The 22,820-nt window shown below is 55.5% G+C and overlaps 1 protein-coding gene across 2 annotated transcripts in view; it reads left to right on the forward strand.

Annotated features, from left to right (window-relative positions):
• The window catches only part of MPPED1 (metallophosphoesterase domain containing 1), an 86,286-nt gene that overhangs the window by 49,061 nt on the left and 14,405 nt on the right, over positions 1 to 22,820 (forward strand). For both annotated transcript variants that reach the window (XM_078076715.1, XM_078076714.1), the window contains one exon: positions 6,969 to 7,194. In XM_078076715.1, the coding sequence (XP_077932841.1) occupies positions 6,969 to 7,194 (226 nt within the window). The remainder of the gene's footprint in view (positions 1 to 6,968; positions 7,195 to 22,820) is intronic.

Raw genomic sequence — 22,820 nt, forward strand, 5'->3', positions numbered from 1 at the left:
GAGCCTGCCAGAATGGTCTAGCCTAGCCAATCCTAAACTTGCTTCTTGTCCCATGGAAACCACAACAAAGGCTCTGGTCCAGGTTTCTTCTTCACTCCCTCTGCCTCCTGACCTGCCCTGGTTTCCCCGTGTGGCCGGTATGGCCCTGAATGCCGCCTGTGTCTAGGGGTCTGTGAGTATAAACTTCCTTATCTGTGACAGTCATTTCCATGTCTGCGTGTCTTACTTATCATACATACCTGATTAAAACAAACCCCGAGGTAAATACAGCACAGGCGCCGTACAATCTTCCTAGTGTGCTTCTTGCAAGAACCCTAAATTCTTCTTATAGATGAAGACACTGAGGCTCAGAGAAGTGAGAGTTTTCATCCCCAGCCAATCAGCCAGTAGGTGGAAATCGGATTCAGGCTCTTTTTTTTTTTTAAAGATTTTTTAATTTATTTATATGACAGAGATAGACACAGTGAGAGAGGGAACACAAGCAGGGGGAGTGGGAGAGGGAGAAGCAGGCCTCCCATTGAGCAGGGAGCCCAATGCGGGGCTCGATCCCAGGACCTGGGATCATGACCTGAGCCGAAGGCTCTGCTTAATGACTGAGCCACCCAGGCACCCCTCAGGCGCCCCTCAGATTCAGGCTTTTTGGGCTCCATGGTGAACCTGTCTGCTACACTGCTTCTTACCTGGGGCAGGTGGGGAAAATCTAGAAGCATTGCATGTAAAATGCAAATGGCCTGTATGACACCACCTAGCACCAGGAAGTGCTCACAGCAGGGCAGCAGAAACAAATTTTGCAGGTACAGCCCCTGAGCGTGTTCCTGTCTTCCTGTCGCTGGTCTCTGGCCACTGACCTAGGCACGCGTCTTCAGACCTCTCCTGCCTGTTCCGGCTTCAGGCAGAATTCCCCATCTCCCCGCACTGCCGGCCCACGCCCTCTGTGTGTGCTTGGCTGTGCGTCCCCGGCATTGACGCGTCCGAGCTGTGTCGGGACCCACTGGGGGCTCAGAGCTGAGTGGTGGAGGCTGCTCTGTCCCAATGTTATTCTAGATTGTGCACCATACCGAGAAGCCTGCTAATGTGAATCTCTCAGACATTGGCAAGTGTTTAAACACAGAACTGTCAAAGATGTACTCAAAATGCAATCAGAGATCCTTATACCGTCTCTTTATTCCATCCCCCTCTGCTGTGTTCTGTGAGATAGGAATGGGCGGGAAAAGCCATAAGTGGGCATTTTCCTGATTGTCGCTGCATTTAGAGAATGCTAAAACTCTGCCGGGCTCAATGCGCTGCTCCGGGAATGGCATAGATTACCGAGAAGCATGCGCGTATCTTGTTGAATTTAACAGATTACGCAGTTTGGGGGCAGCACTTTCTGTTCAATGGGACGGGTAAGTGTTAGCGAAAAAGAATTGTAACCTTTTGGAAGGAGATTAATCTTGGAAGTGCAAGTAGCAGAGGTTTTTTTTTGTGTGTGTCCCTCTGTGAGCCCCGAATGCCGTGCATGCTTGCTGCCGTGTGGCATCTGTATGTGGATGCGTATCTATTAGGATGTATATGGCAAATGGAAAGTTAAAACAATATGGTCATCCTCTACTGCTCAGCTGATTTGTACCTAATGGTCTTTTTACCACCAACAAATCCATGGCTACAAATGCTAGGAACTCAGATAATCTGGCCGAGAAGAAAGGAAGTATTTGGGGAAGGTGGTCTGAACGTTGTCATGCAGATTACAAAGGTAGGACAGCGCCCAGTGGTTCTGGAAGCAGGGCTGGTTTCCACGAGGACTTGGGGCTTCTCAGAGATCCAGTTGGGAGATCAACCACCTGGCCCAGCGTCTAACCAGCCTGTCCAGTCCATGATCAGCTCCTCCCACCTGTCCTCATATCTTTCTGGTCCACAGCTCATCAGGCATGTCCCACGAGAGGCTGGGGTGGCCAATGTCCAGCACTCCAGAGGCGGGAACCAGGGGTTCACGTCCCAGCTCTCCGCTGTCTCGCTGTGTGACCTCAGGCTGTGCCTGTCCCCTCTCTGAGCTCCAATTTCCTCCTTTGTCCCCTCTGTGATGTGGACTGGAACCTCCGTGTGTCACTTCTGGGACTGAACTCACGACTGAGTCTTGTTCATCATGGTGTCCCTGATGGTGTCTCTCTAGGGTCTGGAACAGGGCTCATGCTCCATCTGAGCTTGTAGACAGCTGACCAGGGTGGGGGTGGTATTACAACGGGGCTCAGCCTCCGGGAAGAAAGCAAGTTTCTGGCTTGATGGACTTTGGGGACAGGCTGACTGGATTCTTTGCTTCTGAGGGGCCGATGAGGGGAGGTGGGTAAGAAAAAGCATTTGGACCTTCTGTCCCCTCTCTTAGCTTCACCCGCCTGCAGAACACTCCCTCTCCTGGGGTTCAGGCCCTTCTGGCACTTTGTCAGGCAGGTGCTCCCTCCCCTGCAGGCCAGCCCTCTTCCCTGCTGACGGGAAGGACAGAGGGAACAGCATTAATTCCCTCTGTGTGCTGAAGAGTTTATGTTCATCTCATCTGTTTTACCCATAAAGCCCCTTCCAGTTAATCAGTCATTGAGGTCCCCAAACACTCCCCACCTTCACGGCCTAGATAGAGGGAGGGGAGGCAGAAGCCAAGCAAGAAAGCCTGTGCTGACTGGTCAGTGGGCATTTTATCCACAGTCAGGTTGGTAAGAGCTGCAGGGTCATGGGAGCACCTGGAGGCTAAGGCAGCCTTAGGCGGTAACAACAGAAGTAGCAGTCCTAGAACAGAGGAGGGGACTTCTCTACACCACTCCACGATGGTCAGGCCATTCCAGAGCTTTAGTTCTGGCTCCCCCACTCCCACTTGGGAGAGAGCAGGTCCAACTGGAGAAGATTCAGAGATGGACATTCAGGGTTGTGGGGGAGGGACAGGGGTCTGAAAACATGACCTGTTGGGGCAGTTGGAGAAAAAGTTTGGAGGAAAGATGAGGGGACCCAGGAGTTGGAGGTCGGTTGGTATAAAGAAGACAGCTAGAGTTATCTCAGGATGGATGGATTGATTGATAAATGTATTCAACCATCTCTCCCCAACCATCTGTTCATCCATAATCTGTCCATCTCTGTCCCTCCATCCTCCATCCCTCCGCCCACCCACACACTCACTGGGAGGCAGTGGGCATGAAGGTTTGGGGTGCCAGTTCTGGATGAGTTTGATGAGGCCAAGCCCCAAGGTCTGTCAAGTGTCCAGTGCCGTCTGCAGTTATCAGTCACTTTATTAGTGACTTGTGTAAACTTAGGCAACCTCTCTGAGCCTTGCTTTTCCCAGATGGAAAATGGGGAGGGTTCTACTTCGGTGTCTGTGACGGTTATACACAGCTGGAGAGTTGCCAGGTCCAAGTGACCATCCAGACAGATATGTCTGTGGCTAGACCTCCAGCTCAGAGGGGCGCGGTGCTGGACCATTGATGTGTTTGCCGATGGATGTGCCCCCTGCCTCCGAGCCGTGGCACCCACTCTGCAGGGAGAGCCCAGACAGTATTTGAGGGTATCAGGCAGCAAGTTGCGGCTCCTGTCCCCACCTGGCTCTGTGTACAGGAGCCTTCACCCCCATCCATTCTTCCCTGGGAGGGAAGAAGCCTCTCAGTTCCCTCCTCCGGGGAGGAGGGAGGAACAGGGGAGAGCTGACAGCTCCGTGCTCACTCCCCAGTCCGCGGTAGTCCCGAGCTACAGAAATAAATGAAACTGTATAGTTGGAGTCGTTTGCTAATTAGTTTAAGTAACACCCCCAGTCAGAGACAGGACATAAATACATTAGCAGGGCTCCCCCAGCCGGGGCGGTGCTCAGAGTGGGATGGATGGGAGACGTGAAGTCGAAACACAGAGTCAGAGCTGGAAGGCTGTGGGCAGAGGCCACCCCTCATCCTCCGATTGCCATGCGGGAAGGGGCTCAGCGAGAGTCCCCGGCTGACTCCGTGGCCTGGCGACCTTGAAGGAGTCGGAGTCGCTGACCCAGAGATGTGGGATCAGCTGGACCCATGTCCAGTTGCCCCTCCCCTGCTCACCGCTGTGGGACCTGGACAGGTTCCTGACCCGAAAGCCTCATTTTCCTCAGCTACAGAGCATATCTTGGAAAGTTCCTTGGGGATTGGAGGGGTCAGCCTTTACCCAGGGTGGCTGGCCCCACGATGGGGTCCAGGAGATGGTGGTCTTCTCTGGGGTGTCCTCCACGACCCTCCCCCAGATGCTCAGGCCCCTGCAAACCTCCTCCCTCCCCGTGGGCAGCTGGAGCAGGGCCACTGAGGGGTTCTCTGCTCCATGTCACCCTGTGATGCTTTCGGCGGCTTCATTTGCCAGATTTCTGCTGGGACCTGCTGGGGATGGGACGAGCGAAGCAAACACATCTGGTCCTGTGCCCCTGCAGCTCTCCAGCTCGGCTTGGGGAGCGAACAGTTACTCTGCACCCCTCAGCCGGGCCCAGAAGGGTGGGCTGTGATGGAAGTAGGAGGGTGGGCACGGTGGGGAGGCAGAAGGCCTGGAGAGCCCCCCCACCTGACTGGCAGCACCGAGGGGCAGGGGCCTGCCAGGAGTGGGCGGTTCCTCAAAATGAGTGACGTGGGCTGGGTGTGTGTAGTAGGGACAGGTGGGGACTGGGGCAGACGGACACTGGCTTCCGGTCTAAGGGAGGCAGAGGTACTCAGCACTTGACTGGGCCAGGAGCATGAAATTTTAAAATTAATTGATCGATTTTTAGAAAACAAAGAATGGCATTTTATTGGGACTTTTTTGCGTTTTTTATGTTGGCAACCAGATTCAAATAGAAAAGTTATGCCAAACGAAATGTGCCTCTGGGCAGGTCTGGCCTGCAAACGGGGGCCCGGGGAAGCTGACACTGTGAATACCAAGTGCTGCTTGTCTCTGTTCAGTGTCTTCTGAAACCCCAGAGCAGTTTGGAGGGGTGGGTGTTCTTCTTCCGCTTTATAGGGGGGGAAACTGAGGCACACAGCTGGTGAGTGGCAGAGCTGGGTCTGGGACCCAGGCCATAGAGACTGTCATTGTGTCGGGGCTCCCAGAGTTGATAAACGCCAAGGAGGAGAAAACCCTCTTTTCTCAAACTTGTGAAGGACTCTGGGGCAGTGGGAGAGGCAGCGATGAGCAAGATTATGGTTTTCTGCCAGTTTTTGGACAAACTTCTGTCTTGCTCCCTTCCCCCCTCCGTGGCCGGGCTGGGACTCAGGTGGCCCTCAGGCAGCCGCTTGCCATGGCCACAGAGCTCAAGACCAGACAGGATGTGTAGGTCCTGGTCTCGGGGGTGGGGGTGGGGTGTGAAGAAAGAAGATTCTAACTACGTTCTGGACTCTTCTGTTCCCTTGCCATTAGAATACAATAGTTGTAGTTACAGTGCCCGAAACATTGTTGTATTATTGTTTATCATTCTCATGATTGATTGTTTGCCACCAGGCTCACCCTGCCCCTTCTCGGAGCTCACACGGGGCTGGGAAAAGCACACTTCTTCCTAGATCGCCCATCAGGAGCCGAGTCTAACCACACGTCTGTCCCATCCGATCCGATATTGTGGGCGTCAGTTCTCAGTGAGGCAAACGGTCCTTAGAAGTTGGGGCATTTCTGGAATTGGGTTCCTGACAGAACACTCACAGGGCAGAGGATACAGAGTTTCACGAAGGCCCTGCTCTTCCTGGGAGGGGGTGGGGGCAGGGAGGTCCTTAGCTCCCAGGAAGGGGCATTCCCCAGGCACACCCTCCGTGGTCAGGGGAAACTGAGGCTCAGAGAGGTTGAGTGACTTGCTCATTTGAGAGGTGACAGAGCTGGGATTGGAACTGAAGCCAGCGGGCTCCCAAACTGAGCACTGCGGCTGTGTGTGCTCCTGTGGGGGTCATGGCCACCCGGGGTCAGAGAAGAAGCGCTGTGAGGGGTGGATCTCCAGCAGCCAGGCGGCCACTTGCTCTTCCTTCTCCATTTGCCAGGAGCCGGGAGGTTGAGGCCCTTTGGGAGGGTTCCCCGACATGTCACCCAGGGGCCCCCCCAGACAGAAGGCTGGAGGGGCCAGGAGAAGGACTGGGGCCTCTGGGTTGGCTCAGCTTCAACATTACATTTTCATCCAAATCGGGGCCCACAGGTACTGTCATGACTTTTTCTCTAGGCCCAGGGAGCCCGGCAACTGAGGCAGGTGGGCGATGGGGAGGCAGAGACCCGAGTCTGGGGTCAGGCTGGTTTCTGGGGGGCAGTGGGGGCCAAGGGTGGGGGTGGTGGTTTACTGGGTCCGAGGGGCTGTGGTAGTGGGGGGGTGGCCCACAGCCGTGTCAGGTGGGAGACAGCACCCACACCTGCTCAGGGCATCTGCAAGGTGGGGCCCCAGAGGAAGAAAGGGAAGGAAGGAAGGTGTGGAAGAACGGCCCGGGGCTCTGCGCAGAGCCAAGCTGGAAGGACCTGTTACCGGTTCAGCGTATGGTCTGCATGGACAGCTTTGTTTGGATTGCGTTTGGCTTGGACAGTCAGGGTAGGCCCTTCCCCAAAGCGTGGGATCTCCAGAGGTTTCACACGGGCTCTGCAAGGAACTTGCGCTTCCTGCTGGAGCGTGGAGGCTCCCAAGTCAGGCCCCCGCGGGGTGAGTGGCCTGGGACAGTGAGGCTGGGGGGCCAGGCCTGGAGGTCCGGGGTGGGGTCTCCTTTCAGGGGAAAAGTGGCTCAGACAGAGGAACCCGAGGCGGGTAAGTCCTGAGGATGAGGCCAGGGGCCCTCCTGCTGGCCTGGGTCTGGTGGCCTATCACCTAGCTGCCACCGGAGCAGGCAGGCTGCAGGGAGGAGGATGGACCTCCTGCTGCTGCCTCTGATCCGAGGGCATGGATGGGGGAGCGAGCAGCGGGGGCTGCTCCGCCGGGGATCCCGGTGCCTGTCGCCCGCCGCCCTCCCCTGGCTGGGGGGTGGCTCTCAGCAGGCCAACAGCGGTGTCCTGCGTGTCTCTGTCCACCCCTGCAGGTAGCCTGCCCTACGAGTACAAGATCGTGATTGCCGGCAACCATGAGCTGACCTTCGACCAGGAGTTCATGGCGGACCTCATCAAGCAAGACTTTTACTACTTCCCGTCTGTGTCGAAGCTGAAGCCGGAGAACTATGAGAACGTGCAGTCCCTGCTGACCAACTGTATCTACCTGCAGGACTCGGAGGTCACCGTGCGGGGCTTCCGGATCTACGGCTCGCCGTGGTGAGTGCGCCCTGGGTGCCTTCCTGACCTCGGGCTGGGTGCTGGGGGAGCTGGGGCTGAAGGCGCAGAGGGAAGTGGGGCTGGGAGAAGCACTGGGGAGCTCCAGATCTCAGCTCTTCCCGCACCCCTGTGTGGCCCCCGGCAGGCCCCCATATCTAACTGGCAAGTAGTTCTATCAGCTGTGTCCTCTGTGCTGTTCATCTCACATACAGACGGCTACTGTTATTATCCCCAGTTTCCAGGTGAGCAAACTGAGGCACAGAGAGCTTGAGGATCTTGCCAAATGTCATGCAGCTAGGAAGGGGCAAAGCTGGGATTAAACCCAGGCACTCTGGTTCCAGAACCCCTGCTTTCAACCATTACTGTGTATGCTAGGAATTTCCCCATTGCCCATGTCCCCTGACACACACCAGAGATGCGTGGGTGAGGGGTGACGAGTGATCAGCCAGGCTGAGGAAAGGCAGTTGTAATTTTCATGGAAGGCCAAAGACCTGGTTTACTGTGTCGGGGATGGCGGTTGTTTCAATCATGAGTACATATCAAGCTCTTACTCTCTGTTGGGTGCACAGAATAATCAGGCCTCATCCCTGGCTCAGTGGGGATCATGGTGAGAAAGAGTCATGACTCTTCTGTGTGATGGTCAGTGTGTCCATCAGAGCTCTGGTGATGATGATGGGGATGATGATGGGGATGATGGTTGTGATGGCCATTGTAGTGGTGATGATGATGATGATGGTGAAAGTGATGATGTTGATGGTGGTGATGGTGATGATGATGATGATGGCGATGATGGTGATGATGTTGATGGTGATGATGGTGATGATGATGGTGATGATGGTGATGATGATTAATTAAGATGATGGTGATGAATGTGCTCACTTCAGCACATATACTAAGATGACGGTGATGATTATGATGGTGATGGTGATGATGGTGGTGATGATGATGGTTGTGATGGTGATGATGGTGGTGATGATGGTGGAGATGGTGATGATGATGATGGTGGAGATGGTGGTGGAGGTGGTGATGATGATGATGGTGATGGTGATGATGGTGGAGATGGTGATGGTGGTAGTTGTGATGGTGATGGTGGTGATGGTGGAGGTGGTGATAATGATGGTGATTATGGTGGTAGTTGTGATGGTGATGGTGGTGGGTAGCAAATCATTCCTGAGCAAATTCAGTAAGCCGGTCCCTGTGCTAAAGTCTCCATAAGCATTGTTTCTAATTCTTACTCAGCCCTGAGCAGACTGATTTATTGTCCCCATTCTGTAGGTGGACAGGCCAAGTGGCCCTTAGCGGACTTAGAGCTGGCAATAGCCACAGGGTGCCAAGTGCTGGCAGGGTGAGGAGGGTACCATACACAGTGGGGAGAGGTCACATGTCCTTGAAAGTGTGGCGTGATTCCAGAAGTCTCCTTGGAGGAGGTGAGGTGACCTGAGCTGTGGAGGAGGAGAAGGGCATTCACAGCTATGGAGGGGTAACGGCCTGAAGCTGCACCATCAGAGCAGTACATGCAGGGAGGCTGAGGGATGATTTGGGGGCACACGGGGACTGTATGGGTGCAGGGACTTTGGGGGAGAGATGTTACCAACACAGTGTGTCTGGGAGAACCCGGGCTGCCTGGTGGATGCCCTGTGGTGACACCTGGTGGCCAGAGGCTGCTGGTGGGTTTAGGACCTGGTTCCATCTTGCCAAGGCCTCCTCATGGGGCAGAAGGAAGATGTGGGCTGTCCCATTGTCCCTGAGCCACAGGAGGTACCTGCTGCCATCTCTCTGGTCCTCATCGTGTCTGGGGTCTTGATGATCTCCCTGGGGTCTTGATGATCAAGGACCACTGGGGCACTTGAGGACATGATGAGCTCAGTGCCAAGGACAGGAGTGGAGAGGAGACGGTTGAATCTGCCTGGCAGGCCACTGGAGCCCAGATTTGGAGAAGGAGTCTGGCTGAACATGCTGCAAGGACTGCAGCATGAGGTGCAAGAGGGAAGTCAGGAGGGTCGAGGGGGAGGCCTTCAGGTACCAGACCAGGCAGCCTGGACTGCAGCTCCTTGCCCAGTATTTTGAACACCCCCTTACCCCTGCATGTCCACATACATACACAACCCTTTAAAAAAATATTCTATTCTATAGGAGTTAGTGTGGTTTTGGAACCAAACTGCTTGGGCTCAAATCTTGGCCTCAACTTTTATGAGCTGTGTGACCCTGGGTAAGTCACTTAACCTCTCTGTGCCCCAGTTTCCTTCCCTGCAGAATGGAAGTGACAGTGCACGTCCTGCAGAGGGTGGTCGTGAAGGTGTCAGGAGGGTCGAGCTGGGCCTGGTGCCTGTACCAATAAGCTCTTCATGAACGGAGACCCCATTGCTGTTATTTGCTGCAGAGACCAGCCTTCCAACACCGCCTTGTCCACAACCCAGTATGTGGGCTGCAGGACAAGCAGGGGATGGGGACTGGCAGGTGTCACTCCGTGTCCACCCCCTTCCCCCAGAGCAGCTGTATGCACCCCTATGGCTGGGGGCTGAGCAACCCCTTTGACAGTCTGCTCTCAGGCTCATGGGTGCGTGGAGGGCCAGGGTGTTGGGCCAGCCCTGTTGTCCCCTCTGCCAGCTAGAGGCCAAGTGCTGGTGCTCCCGAGGCCTGAGTGAGGTCCAGCTGCCCTGTGCTTGGGCCGCCAGTGGCTACTGCCTTTGGCTTTTGGGGTTTCCAGCCTGGACAGTTCTAGACCCTTTAGTTCCAGAATTTTCCTGGGGCCTTACTGCTTTCTCCTTGACCCCCTTACCTGTCATCCTGGCTGGCTGGGTGCACACCCACTGCCTGATGCCATGTGTAGCCCAGTACTGAGTGTGGGACTGAGAGGCTCAGGCCAGAGAAGGGACCCCAGGAGGCCTTGGTGAGATCCAGGAGGGCTCCCTGTCGGAGGGGGGATTTGAAGTGCAGTTTCCGCAAGCGGAGGGGGCAGGAGAGGAGCCATATTTCTGAGTCCCAGTCTGTGCCAGGCTCCCCCAGAATCTTCTGGATGCTGTTTGGGCAGCCGTCGATGCCGAGGGCTGAGTGGTACCTTGTCTATGCTCCCCATGCAGGCCATGGGCTGGTGTTTCAGCAGCTGCCCTGGTTTCCCTTGGGCCCCATCTGGGGCTGGGAGCAGGTGGTGGGTGTCACAGCAACAACCATGGCCCAGCGGTTGGTTGGTAAGGGAAGGGCTGTTCAAATTGGGACACTATGAATATGTAGCTGTGTGACGTCGGGCAAGTGCCTTAGCCTCTCTGGTCCCTCTGTGGAGTGAGGAAATGATACTACCACATTATAGGCAGTTGTGAAGTCTGTGTGGGCCCATCCAGATGAAGGCCTGGCCCAGAGCAAGGCCCTGGAGGTTGGTTGTAATTACTATTACTGGGAACTCCTGGGGTGGAGGCCGGGATGAGGTTAGCTCTACTCTAGCTGATACCTCAGCAACCCCCAAGGCTGGGCCAGGACTCTATCCCATTTCACAGAAGGGCAAGTAGAGGCGCAGGTGGGCTGTGGCTTGCCCAGGGCCACATAATGACTCGTTGTCTGGACTCCTAGTCTGGGCTCTTCCTGCTCCAGCATAGAAGTCAGTGTCCTTGTATGAACATGTACTCAGTTCCGGGCCCAGAACAATGGGCTCTGTATGGGTTCCTTGGTTCTCCAAAAAACCTTCTGATGCCCCTGGGTCTTACTGGCTCCGTGAGGATATTGAGGCCAGTGGATCCAGTCAGTGTTCTCGTGGTCTCCTGTTAATTGCTTCGTTCATTTGTCAAGGCTGTATTGAATGCCACACACTGATCTAGGCCCTGGGGACATGCTGTGAACCAGACAGGTGCAGCTTCGGCCTTCACGGGGTTTATGTCCTCGTGGGAGACACATCAGCCGCCAAATCCTTGATTCCATAAGGGCCAGGAGGAGAGGGGCTGGGAGCTGGGGTCAGGGAAGGCTTCCCCTGGGAGAGGGGCTGGGAGCTGGGGTCAGGGAAGGCTTCCCCTGGGAGAGGGGCTGGGAGCTGGGGTCAGGGAAGGCTTCCCCTGGGAGAGGGGCTGGGAGCTGGGGTCAGGGAAGGCTTCCCCTGGGAGAGGGGCTGGGGCTGAGGGGACACAAGCAGCTATGCAGGGTGGGGGGCTGGGGAAAGGTGTGACAGGCAGAGGGAACAGCTCAGGCAAGGGCCAGGAGGCTGGCAGAGCCGTGGGCATTCTGGAGGCCGATGCTCAGCTCTCAGTCACAGCTCCCTCTGCCTGTCACCCTGTGTCATCAACCTGTTGGGAGCCCGCACAGCACAGCTGAGGTCCAAAAGGGACACAGCACTCATATGTGCAGGCTGTCAGTCTAGTGCTCGCTGGACCCAGACACACCAGGGGTGCCCCCAGGCTCTGACTCTCACTCCATGTCTGACCTGCTGAGTCATGCGTCTCCGAGCCTCAGTGTCCCAAATGCACAAGGGGACACTGCCCCGCCAGGCTCCTCTGTGCTGTTCCCAGGTGACGCTGCCCCTGGGAAGGTGTTCATGGCTGCAGCGCCTCCTGGTCCTGCTGCTGATTCTGCCTGGTGCGGGGGTTGTGCACCCCCCAACTGTCTGCCGAGACTCAGCCCCTTGGCACCGACCACCTGGAGATATGGTGGCTCATTAGGAAGGTAGCCTGGCCAAGATGGTGGTGATGATTACTAAGTTCAGATGTTTGGGTTTCCCTTTCTTTTCCCGGCTCTCCACACATTGACTAACACGGAGAATACAGGAGATGTTCTCTCCAGCTTTAGAAGTGTAATTATACCAGTGGGGGGATCGGGGATTGAATAAAGCTCTAGCCATGAATGTCTGAATAGCAATGGTGTCTGGAGCATGTGGGCAGGGCTGACCCAGGTTGAGGGGGAGACCTGTTCAGTGTGACCCTAGCCGGCAGAGCAGGGGCACAGAAGACAGTGACAAAAGGCAGGCTCTCATCAGTGCGGGAAGACCGTCCCACAGGCAGGAGCCCAGGAGAGAGGTGATGTGACCTTACTGAGTGGTGAGCTGCCCGTCACAAGGGGTGTGCAAGCACAGACCCACTGTGTTTGGGCCTGGTATCCTCCTAACCCCTCCGCACTTAGAGGGCCCCAGTTCCTCTGCCTGCGCTGATAATTCCCCTGCAGAGGGATGCGCCGGCATGCTCTCGGGGGCGTGGGTGGGGGGTCAGGGAGAGTCCTTTCGGTGCTACACTAGGGGTGGGGACATTGTGACCAGGCTGGCCTTGACATGGAGGACTGTCTGGAATAAGCAAGGAAGGGAAAACAAAACAAACTCGTGGTCACCACGATTGGCTTCTCTTCTAAGTGGTGCCACCGGGAGATGCTCCGCTTGGGAGAGAGAATCCTTCCAAATTTTCCTTGGGCCACACGTTCCAAAGGCCACAAGGCCATTGTGTGCCCGGCCCCCTGCAGGGCTCTGGAGACCCAGACATGGATCAGGCCTGTTCCGCCGTCCAGGAGCTCAGGATGAGGGTGGTGGTGGTTGGGGGGTCCGTAACGTCTAACACCCCGCGCTGACCCAGCCTTGGCCCAGGGCAGTCCCCGGCCCCATGCTTGCATGCCTGTCCCCCACAGTCCTTGCCGTGCCCCCGCGCCCCTGCCCCGCCCCGTGCCAGGGTGCCTTACCAACCCCATCCTGCAGCAGTCAGTGAGGCAGAGAGAATAATCTGTAGTATGAGTGTGTCCCGTGCAATCTTTGGGACTTACCCTAAGAAATTCTTTGTTGTTTATCTGAAGGTCACAGTGAACAGGATGCGCATTGCATCCGCTTTTTACACTCAATATTATATTTTCAAGATTCTTCCTGCACGTGTCAGCATGGGCAGGTGTAATTGGGTCTTTTCTCACCGCTACATAGGATTTCATCGTATGAATATACCGCAACTTATTCGTCCATTTTCTGTAAACCCAGCCACCCTGGCTTTGGGGCTGTTATCAATACTACTGCTGTGGACATTCTCGAACGCGTCTCTTGGGGTACAGAGATCCGTGCTCCTGAACGGACGCACATGACACGCTCACACACACACACCCCCACTAGGAATGGAGGGGGCGGGTCACGGGCTGTGCGGTTCTTTAGGGGAACCTCTAAACCGTTTGTCAAAGCGGTTATGCCGATTTCTTTCCCCGTCCAGCAGTCCCTCGCCTTGCTTCCTTGCCAGCGCTTGGTGTTGTAGGGCTTTTAAATTACGTCCGTTCTGCTTGCTGGCCTCCCAGTGTGGTTTGCATTCCCTCGATGGCCAGGGAGGCCAAGCATCTTTTGTCGGCCACTTGGTGTCTTCTTTTGTGAACTGCTCACGTCTTTTGCCCATTTAATAGAAATAATCGGGTGTCTGTCTTTTTCTTATTGGTTGGTAGAGATCCTTTGTGTATTCCGAATGGGAGCCCTTTGTCTGTTGTAATGTGACAAGTGGCTTTTCGTCCTCTGTGACTCTCTCAGTGGTGACTTCAGATGGCCAGAAGTTCTTAATGTGGGGTAGTCCAACATATTCATGGTTTTCTTTGTGGTAAGTGCTTTTTGGGTTCTGTTTAAGAAATCTCCCATCCCCTGGAGTTGTGAAGATATTTCCATGTTGTCTTCTGGAAGGTTTGCTATTTAGCCTTTTATGCGTGGGGGTTGGACCCGCCAGCAGTGAGTGTGTCGACGGTGAGCAGGAGGGGTCCCATCTTGGGTGTCTTCACGTGGATGCCTGCTTGGCCCAGCACTGAGCAGAGACAGTCTGTCCCTCCTGGCATGCCCTGCACTAGCCACTTCCACCTCGCGCCTGGGCTCCGTGTCTGGGCCTCTCCTTCGGTCCGCTTAGCTCCAGGACCACGCGGTCTTCATGACTCTAGCAGTAGCTTTCTGTCGTGCCTCTTTTCCTACTAGAATGTTGGAGGCTCCACGAGAACAGGAACCTGACTCTCTTTTTGTGGTCTTCACTCCAGCGCTAGGACCGCGCCTGGCTCGTCAGAATCGATGTTTTTTGGATGGTTGGATGGATGGATGGATGGACAGGTGACAGATGCCAGGCTGTGGGAACTCAGTTAACATTCAGGCCTGGTCTGGCGTGGTGTTCCTGTCTTTCTGGGACCTTCCTCCGGGCCTTCCCCCAGGCTCCTTGCCTCCAGGGTCCTTCCTCTTCCTCCTCCTCCTCCTCGGTACTGGTCCCTCCAGAGCAGAGCCTGACCCTGCCACCTCCCTGCTTACCCTGCTGCCCCTCACCCCCAGGCTGAAGGCCTGCCCCCCCGTCTCTGGACCCCGTGCCCTCCCCAACACCAGCAGAGGCTCCATCACTGCGGGCCTCCGGTCCCGAGTCTCGTGGGAGGCGGTGTGTTTGTGACGCCGCCCCCAGGGCACTGTGACTTTCTAGTCACAGGAAAGCCACGTCTGGTCCCCTCAGGAGCAGACTCGGCACTGAGCCTTGGGCAGAGCAGCTTAGAGGAAGGGGTGGGAACCAGCCACGGAGGAAGAGGAAGAGCTCAGCTGTCACAGAATCTTGAGTGTTGGAAAAAAATTCTGTATACATACTGTATTCGTTTATGGGTTTTGGATACATTTTTTTGTTCTCATTTAACTGAAAACGGCCTTGATTTAAAAAAAAAAAACAAAACAGGAGTGCGGGAGGGAGTGAAATTGGCATGCAGCTCGTCCATCTGGTCTAATTACTTCTGGTATTTTGAAAGAAGGAATATAAACCTGCTGAGACATTAAACTTTGAGAAGAGGCTGCCGGCCATTGCCGGGCGTCTGGGCGCGGATCCTGGTGCTCAGCTTGGAGGCCTGGCGCTGCCCGCAGGCAGGAGTGCGGGGTGCCCTGCGCCTCTCGCAGGGAGCCCGGGGTCTCGGAGACCAGCTCTCTTTAAACGCCAGGGCCGGACAAGGCCCCGCTTGACACTCCTGCTGGCGGGCGGGGCCCAGCCCGGTGATCTTGGGTCAGAATCTTGGCTTTCTGTGAAATGGCAGGAGGGATAAAACCCCCCCTGTAGGGCTGCTCTTAGGATTCCAGGGGGTTGTGTGCGTAAATTGCTTGGCACACAGGAAATGTTCAGCACATGGTGGTCCCACTCACCGTCTAACCCTCTGCAGCTCGCTGCCTGGATTGCCGAGAACGGGGGTGGGGGGGCGAGATCAGGGTGTTCTGCACAGCCAGGGGCTGCCCACCGAGCCGCCCCGGGGACGGGGTATGGGCAGGGGTTGAGCCTTCCATGTCCTTCGTTCCCTTCCCTGTGTGCACAGGGCAGCCCTGCTGGGTGGGGTGGGGGCAGGCACCGAGCCGCCTGGGAGTTTTAAGGCTGGGACCCTCGGGAGCCAGGCTCTGCTTGCCGATGGGACAGTCGTCATAGTAACTGTGCCCACGGCTGTCCCCGAGGCCCCATGCTCCCGTCGCTTGTAATCTTCTAGACCCTGGTCCCCACTGGACATCCGAGGAGCCTGGGACCCAAGAAGTGAAGGGACTTGCTTAGGGTGCCCCAGTGCTTGAGGGCTGGGCTGGGCCTGGGTGGTAGGATGGAGGGCACCCCCCCCCCCCCACTGAACTGGGTACAGAGAGATGCTAAAAGGTTTCTTTTTTAAACTTCATCAAATAGGTCTTTTGGAGAAAACAGAATAGAGGCGAATAGAGTGAAACCCTGGCTCCTTCCTAGCCCCTCAGAGGCTCTCGCCAGGACGTGGCCGAGGTCCTGGGACCCTGGCCAGGCCCGGGTCCTGTGGCAGCCCGGCACCTGCTGTGCCCGGCTGCGGTCAGAGGCTGCTGGGGCCACAGGACGCCGGCCCTGCTCGATACAGCCCCCCGGCTTCAGGCCCTTCCCCCCCCACCCCCCCGCCAGGAATCCTGGCTCGGCACAACTCCAGCCGCTCACCCAGAATCCTTCGCTCTTTCTCTTAAGAAAAGCTTTTTCTTCGTTCGGAAAACGTTTATTTTTCAGTCTCCCTCCAATACTTGTCCAAGGTGTTCAGGGCACTGGACGCTCACGTTCTGCGCAGCTCTGTCTGGGGCCGTCCTGGGCAGCCCCTCAGACAGGACTGTGCCCGCCCCGGCCTGGGGGTGCACACAACCGGGGATGGTTTGCTTCCGTTTCTTGCGCTTCGCGGACCCACCCGGAGGCCGGAGGTCAGGGGCATCTTCCTCCGTCTGGTGCAGCATCCTGCTTCCCTGTGGTCAGTGGTGGCCTCTTCTGGCCCATTCTCCCCTTGTCCCCAGAAGCCCTCTGGGGGCCCAGCTTTACGGAGGGTGGGTCACAGGCCCAGCTCCCTCCCCTTAACCCCCTGAGGCTCCCTGCTGGTTACTTCAGGGCCACGAAGACCCACGTGCCCTGGGTCACAGGCTGCCAGTCCTGTGCCTCTAAAGCTGTGTCTCTCACTGTACCTCTTGCATTTCTAGGTGGTTTCAGTGCGAGGCTGTGGCCTTCCTCTTCCTCCTTCAGGCCAGAGGGGTGGGCTTTCCCTCCTCTTCTGTAGCTGAGACTCTGAGACCCCCTGGGTCTGCAAGCTCCCCGGGAGCTGTTGCAGAATCGTCCTGCTTAACTTGCCGAGCATCGGGGCAGACAGGATTGTTTTCATCCCATTTTATGGACAGGGAAGGTGAGGCTTGGGTCGAGGACCTGGCCCGAGATCTCAGCCCTAGCAGAGCAGCGCAGGGGTCCAGCCCAAGTGGGTGGACTTGGTCAGTTTTGGGGCGGCCGGCGGCGGCGGCCTCGGGCCACTGCTTCCCGCCGGCCCCTGGCCCCGTCCCTCGGGCGGCCGCTGTGGGCTGCAGAGCCCAGACGGGGCTCCCCGGGTCCCTGGCCCTGGCACTGGCGTGTTCTCCCTGAGCTCTGAGTCCTGCTTCTGGGAAATCAGACTCGGATTCTCCCCTCGCAGGGCTGTGCGTGGGCGAGATGAGGGGGGCACGCAGAGCCCTGGGCTGGGGCACCAGGGACCTTGGTGGTATTGCCCCCCCTCGTCTTGAGCTCAGATCGGGTCAGGAATGGCCTGGGTTCAGTGGAAGCCGTGGAGCCAGCCTGCCTCTGGGGCTGGCCGCACACCCCACCTGAGCCTGCCCCCTCCCTCGGGCCGTGACAGTGACCGGAGGGCGGGAGCCAGCCGGCATAGCCCAGCCTGTCCCCAAGGGACCCGGCGTGGCCACCACCAAGGGTGACGCTGCTGCTCACACCCCCTCTCCTTCCTCCCTGGATTCTGACAGTTGTCAGCCCCACACGCCACACGCAGCCGACGAATTTTGATGTCGGGAAGAAATTCCTCCCGGTTCCTGGCCCTACGCTGTGCTGTCTCTGCACACACACACACACCACACACATGCACACAACTACACACACACACCACACACATGCACGCAACTACACACACACACACCACACATGCACGCAACTACACACACACACCACACACATGCACGCAACTACACACACAAACACCACACACATGCACGCAACTACACACACACACCACACACATGCACGCAACTACACACACACACACCACACACATGCACGCAACTACACACACACACCACACACATGCACGCAACTACACACACACACCACACACATGCACACAACTACACACACACACACCACACACATGCACACAACTACACACACACACCACACACATGCACGCAACTACACACACACACACCACACACATGCACGCAACTACACACACACACCACACACATGCACACAACTACACACACACACCACACACATGCACGCAACTACACACACACACACCACACACATGCACGCAACTACACACACACACACCACACACATGCACGCAACTACACACACACCACACATGCACGCAACTACACACACACACCACACACATGCACACAAATACACACACACACACCATACACATGCACGCAACTACACACACACACCACACACATGCACACAACTACACACACACACACCACACACATGCACGCAACTACACACACACACCACACACATGCACGCAACTACACACACACACCACACACATGCACGCAACTACACACACACACACCACACACATGCACGCAACTACACACACACACCACACACATGCACGCAACTACACACACACACCACACACATGCACACAACTACACACCAACACATGCACACAAGTATACGCACACACACCACACACATGCACGCAACTACACACACACACCACACACATGCACACAACTACACACACACACCACACACATGCACGCAACTACACACACACCACACACATGCACACAACTACACACCAACACATGCACATAAGTATACGCACACACAACACACACATGCACGCAACTACACACACACACCACACACATGCACGCAACTACACACACACACCACACACATGCACACAACTACACACACACACCACACACATGCACGCAACTACACACACACCACACACATGCACACAACTACACACCAACACATGCACACAAGTATACGCACACACAACACACACATGCACGCAACTACACACACACACCACACACATGCACACAACTACACACACACACCACACACATGCACACAACTACACACACACACCACACATGCACGCAACTACACACACACACCACACACATGCACACAACTACACACCAACACATGCACACAAGTATACGCACACACACCACACACATGCACGCAACTACACACACACCACACACATGCACACAACTACACACCAACACATGCACACAAGTATACGCACACACAACACACACATGCACGCAACTACACACACCACATATGCACACAACTACACACACACCACACATATGCACACAACTACACGCACACACAGCACACACATGCACACAACTATATGCACACACCACACACATGCACGCAACTACACACACACCACACACATGCACACAACTACACACCAACACATGCACACAAGTATACGCACACACAACACACACATGCACGCAACTACACACACACACCACACACATGCACGCAACTACACACACACACGACACACATGCACGCAACTATACACACACACACACCACACATGCACACTACACACACACACACCACACACATGCACGCAACTACACACACACACCACACAGATGCATGCAACTATACGCACACACACCACAAACGTGCACACAACTACACACACACACACCACACACATGCACGAACTACACACACACACCACACACATACACACAACTACACACACATGCACACACCACACACATACAACTACACACATACACCACACACATGCACACGACACACACATGTACACACACATGCACGCAACTACACACACCACACACATGCGCACAACTACACGCACACACAGCACACACATGCACACAACTATACGCACACACACCACACACATGCACACAACTACACACCAACACATGCACACAACTATACGCACACACAACACACACATGCACGCAACTGCACACACCACATATGCACACAACTACACACACACCACACATATGCACACAACTACACGCACACATAGCACACACATGCACACAACTATACGCACACACCACACACATGCACACAACTACACACCAACACATGCACACAACTATACGCACACACAACACACACATGCACGCAACTACACGCACACACAGCACACACATGCACACAACTATACACACACACCACACACATGCACGCAACTACACACACACCACACACATGCACACAACTACACACCAACACATGCACACAACTATACGCACACACAACACACACATGCACGCAACTACACACACCACATATGCACACAACTACACACACACCACACATATGCACACAACTACACGCACACACAGCACACACATGCACACAACTATACGCACACACCACACACATGCACACAACTATACGCACACACACCACACATATGCACGCAACTACACACACACCACACAATGCACGCAACTACACACACATACACCACACACATGCACACAACTACACGCACACACACCACACACATGCACGCAACTACACACACAAACACCACACATGCACGCAACTACACACACACACCACACATGCACACAACTACACACACACACCACACACATGCACGCAACTACACGCACACACACCACACTTGCACGCAACTATACGCACACACACCACACATGCACGCAACTATACGCACACACACCACACATGCACGCAACTACATGCACACACACCACACACATGCACACAACTACATGCACACACACCATACACATGCACACAACTACACACACACACCACACATGCACGCAACTACACACACCACACATGCACGCAACTACACGCACACACATCACACACATGCACGCAACTACACACACACACCACACACATGCACGTAACTACACGCACACACACCACACACATGCACGAACTACACACACACCACACACATGCATGCAACTACACACACCACACACATACATGCGACTACACACACATGCACACACCACACACAACTACACACATACACCACACACATGCACACACACATGCACACTACACACACACCACACACATGCACGCAACCACACACACATCACACACATGCACGCAACTACACAGACGCACGCACCCACCCTCCCCCCACATAACTACACACACACACCTCACACAAGTACCAACTACACACACACCACACACATGCACGCAACTACACACACGTGCACGCAACTACACACAACACACCACACACATGCAAGCAACCACACACACGCACGCACCCATCTACACCCCACATAACTACACACACGCACACACACAAACCACACACGCATGCAACTACCCACATGCACGCACCAATGCACCCCCACATAACTACACACACACGCATACACACACACAACTACACACATACACGCACCCATCTACCCCCCACATAACTATACATACACGCACACACACACAGATCACACACACACCCGCAACTACACACACGCACGCACCCATCTACCCCCACATATCTACACATACGCACACACACCACACACACACGCAACTACACACACGCACGCACCCATCTACCCCCACATAACTACACACACGCACACACACACACCACACACATGCACGCAACTACACACACGTGCACGGAACTACACACAACACACCACACACATGCACGCAACTACACACATGCACACACCCATCTAGCCCCCACATAACTACACACACACGCACACACACGCACACACACACACACATGCAACTACTCACACGCATGCACCAATCCACCCCCACATAACTACACACATGCACACACCCACATACACCACCCCCACACCGCACACACACACACACAAGTACACACGGGCACACGTACACATATACCACCGCATACCACACACACACACCACACATGCACGAAACTACACAACACACACCCCCACCCCTACCCCCATGCAGCTACACACACACACACGCACACACACTCATCCACAACCCCCACACCGCACACCCCCCCCCACAGCTACACACGCAATCCCCACACCACACCCCCCCACATACACACAGGCACACACATGCAGCTACACACACACACACCTACACCACAACCCTCACATGACACACGCACACACACAGCTACACACAAACCCCACAGTACACACCACACACACGTACACACACAGCTACATGGACGCACATACCTATTCACACAGCCCCCATAGCACACACACACATGCATGCACACACACATCTACACGCACAACGCACACAGCACACACGCGTGCACACACGCACACACATCCACTCCTCTCTCTCACGTGGACTCTCTCTCCTTTGCCCCTTCCCTGTCCTTATCTTTCTTGATTTCACGTTGTTGTTATCTTCTTTACAGAGGGCCCCTCAACACATATGCGCACTATTCTACATGAGATTAATGTTTGAAACGAATTGTCTGCCTTCTCCCTTCTGCGCGGTCCCAGCGAAACAAAAGATGAATGGTTCCGCACCTCGGAAGGGGGGGAAATTAATTAGGAATGACAAAGGACCCCGTTCTTCGGTTCCACTTATCTTGCTGCTGACTTCCCGGAACTGTTGTGTGCGGGGCAAGGTGTGTGATTGGCAGTCCTTGGGGACGTGTTGCCAGCCTGCGCGGCCCTGCCCCCTCGCTGGCGGCCACGGTCCCCGGGCGGGTGGGCTGGCCCTGCTGCGGAGGCGGCTCCCTCAGGCTCCCCCTCGGGGCAGTGCAGGGACAAGGGACAAGGCAGACCTCTCTCCCTCAGAGCTGGGCAGGTGGTGGTAGCTGCTCAGACTGTGGGATGTCCCCAGGTGTCCGGGGACCCCTTGTGGGGGTGAACTCGCTTGGGCCACCCTGGTGTGTCACTGACTCGGTTTCCCCTGCTGCAGAATGGGAGCACAGCCTCCCTGGGGTGCTGAGAGTGTCCCGGGCAGCTCTTGGGGCCAGTGACGTGTGGTACCCTCATCTGAGATGCTCTCAGTATTAGCCATCCCTGAGAGAAGCTTCTCTGAGGGAGTCGGGTCACCGCCCCACTCAGACCACAGCTTTCACCCCCATAGAATAAGGAGCGGAAGTGAGAACACCCAGCCCACGAGGTCCGCCGTAAGAGGTTGTCCCCTTCTACCTGGCAG

This window comes from Halichoerus grypus, chromosome 6 (genome assembly GCF_964656455.1).
Source record: "Halichoerus grypus chromosome 6, mHalGry1.hap1.1, whole genome shotgun sequence".
Taxonomy (NCBI): Eukaryota; Metazoa; Chordata; class Mammalia; order Carnivora; family Phocidae; genus Halichoerus; species Halichoerus grypus.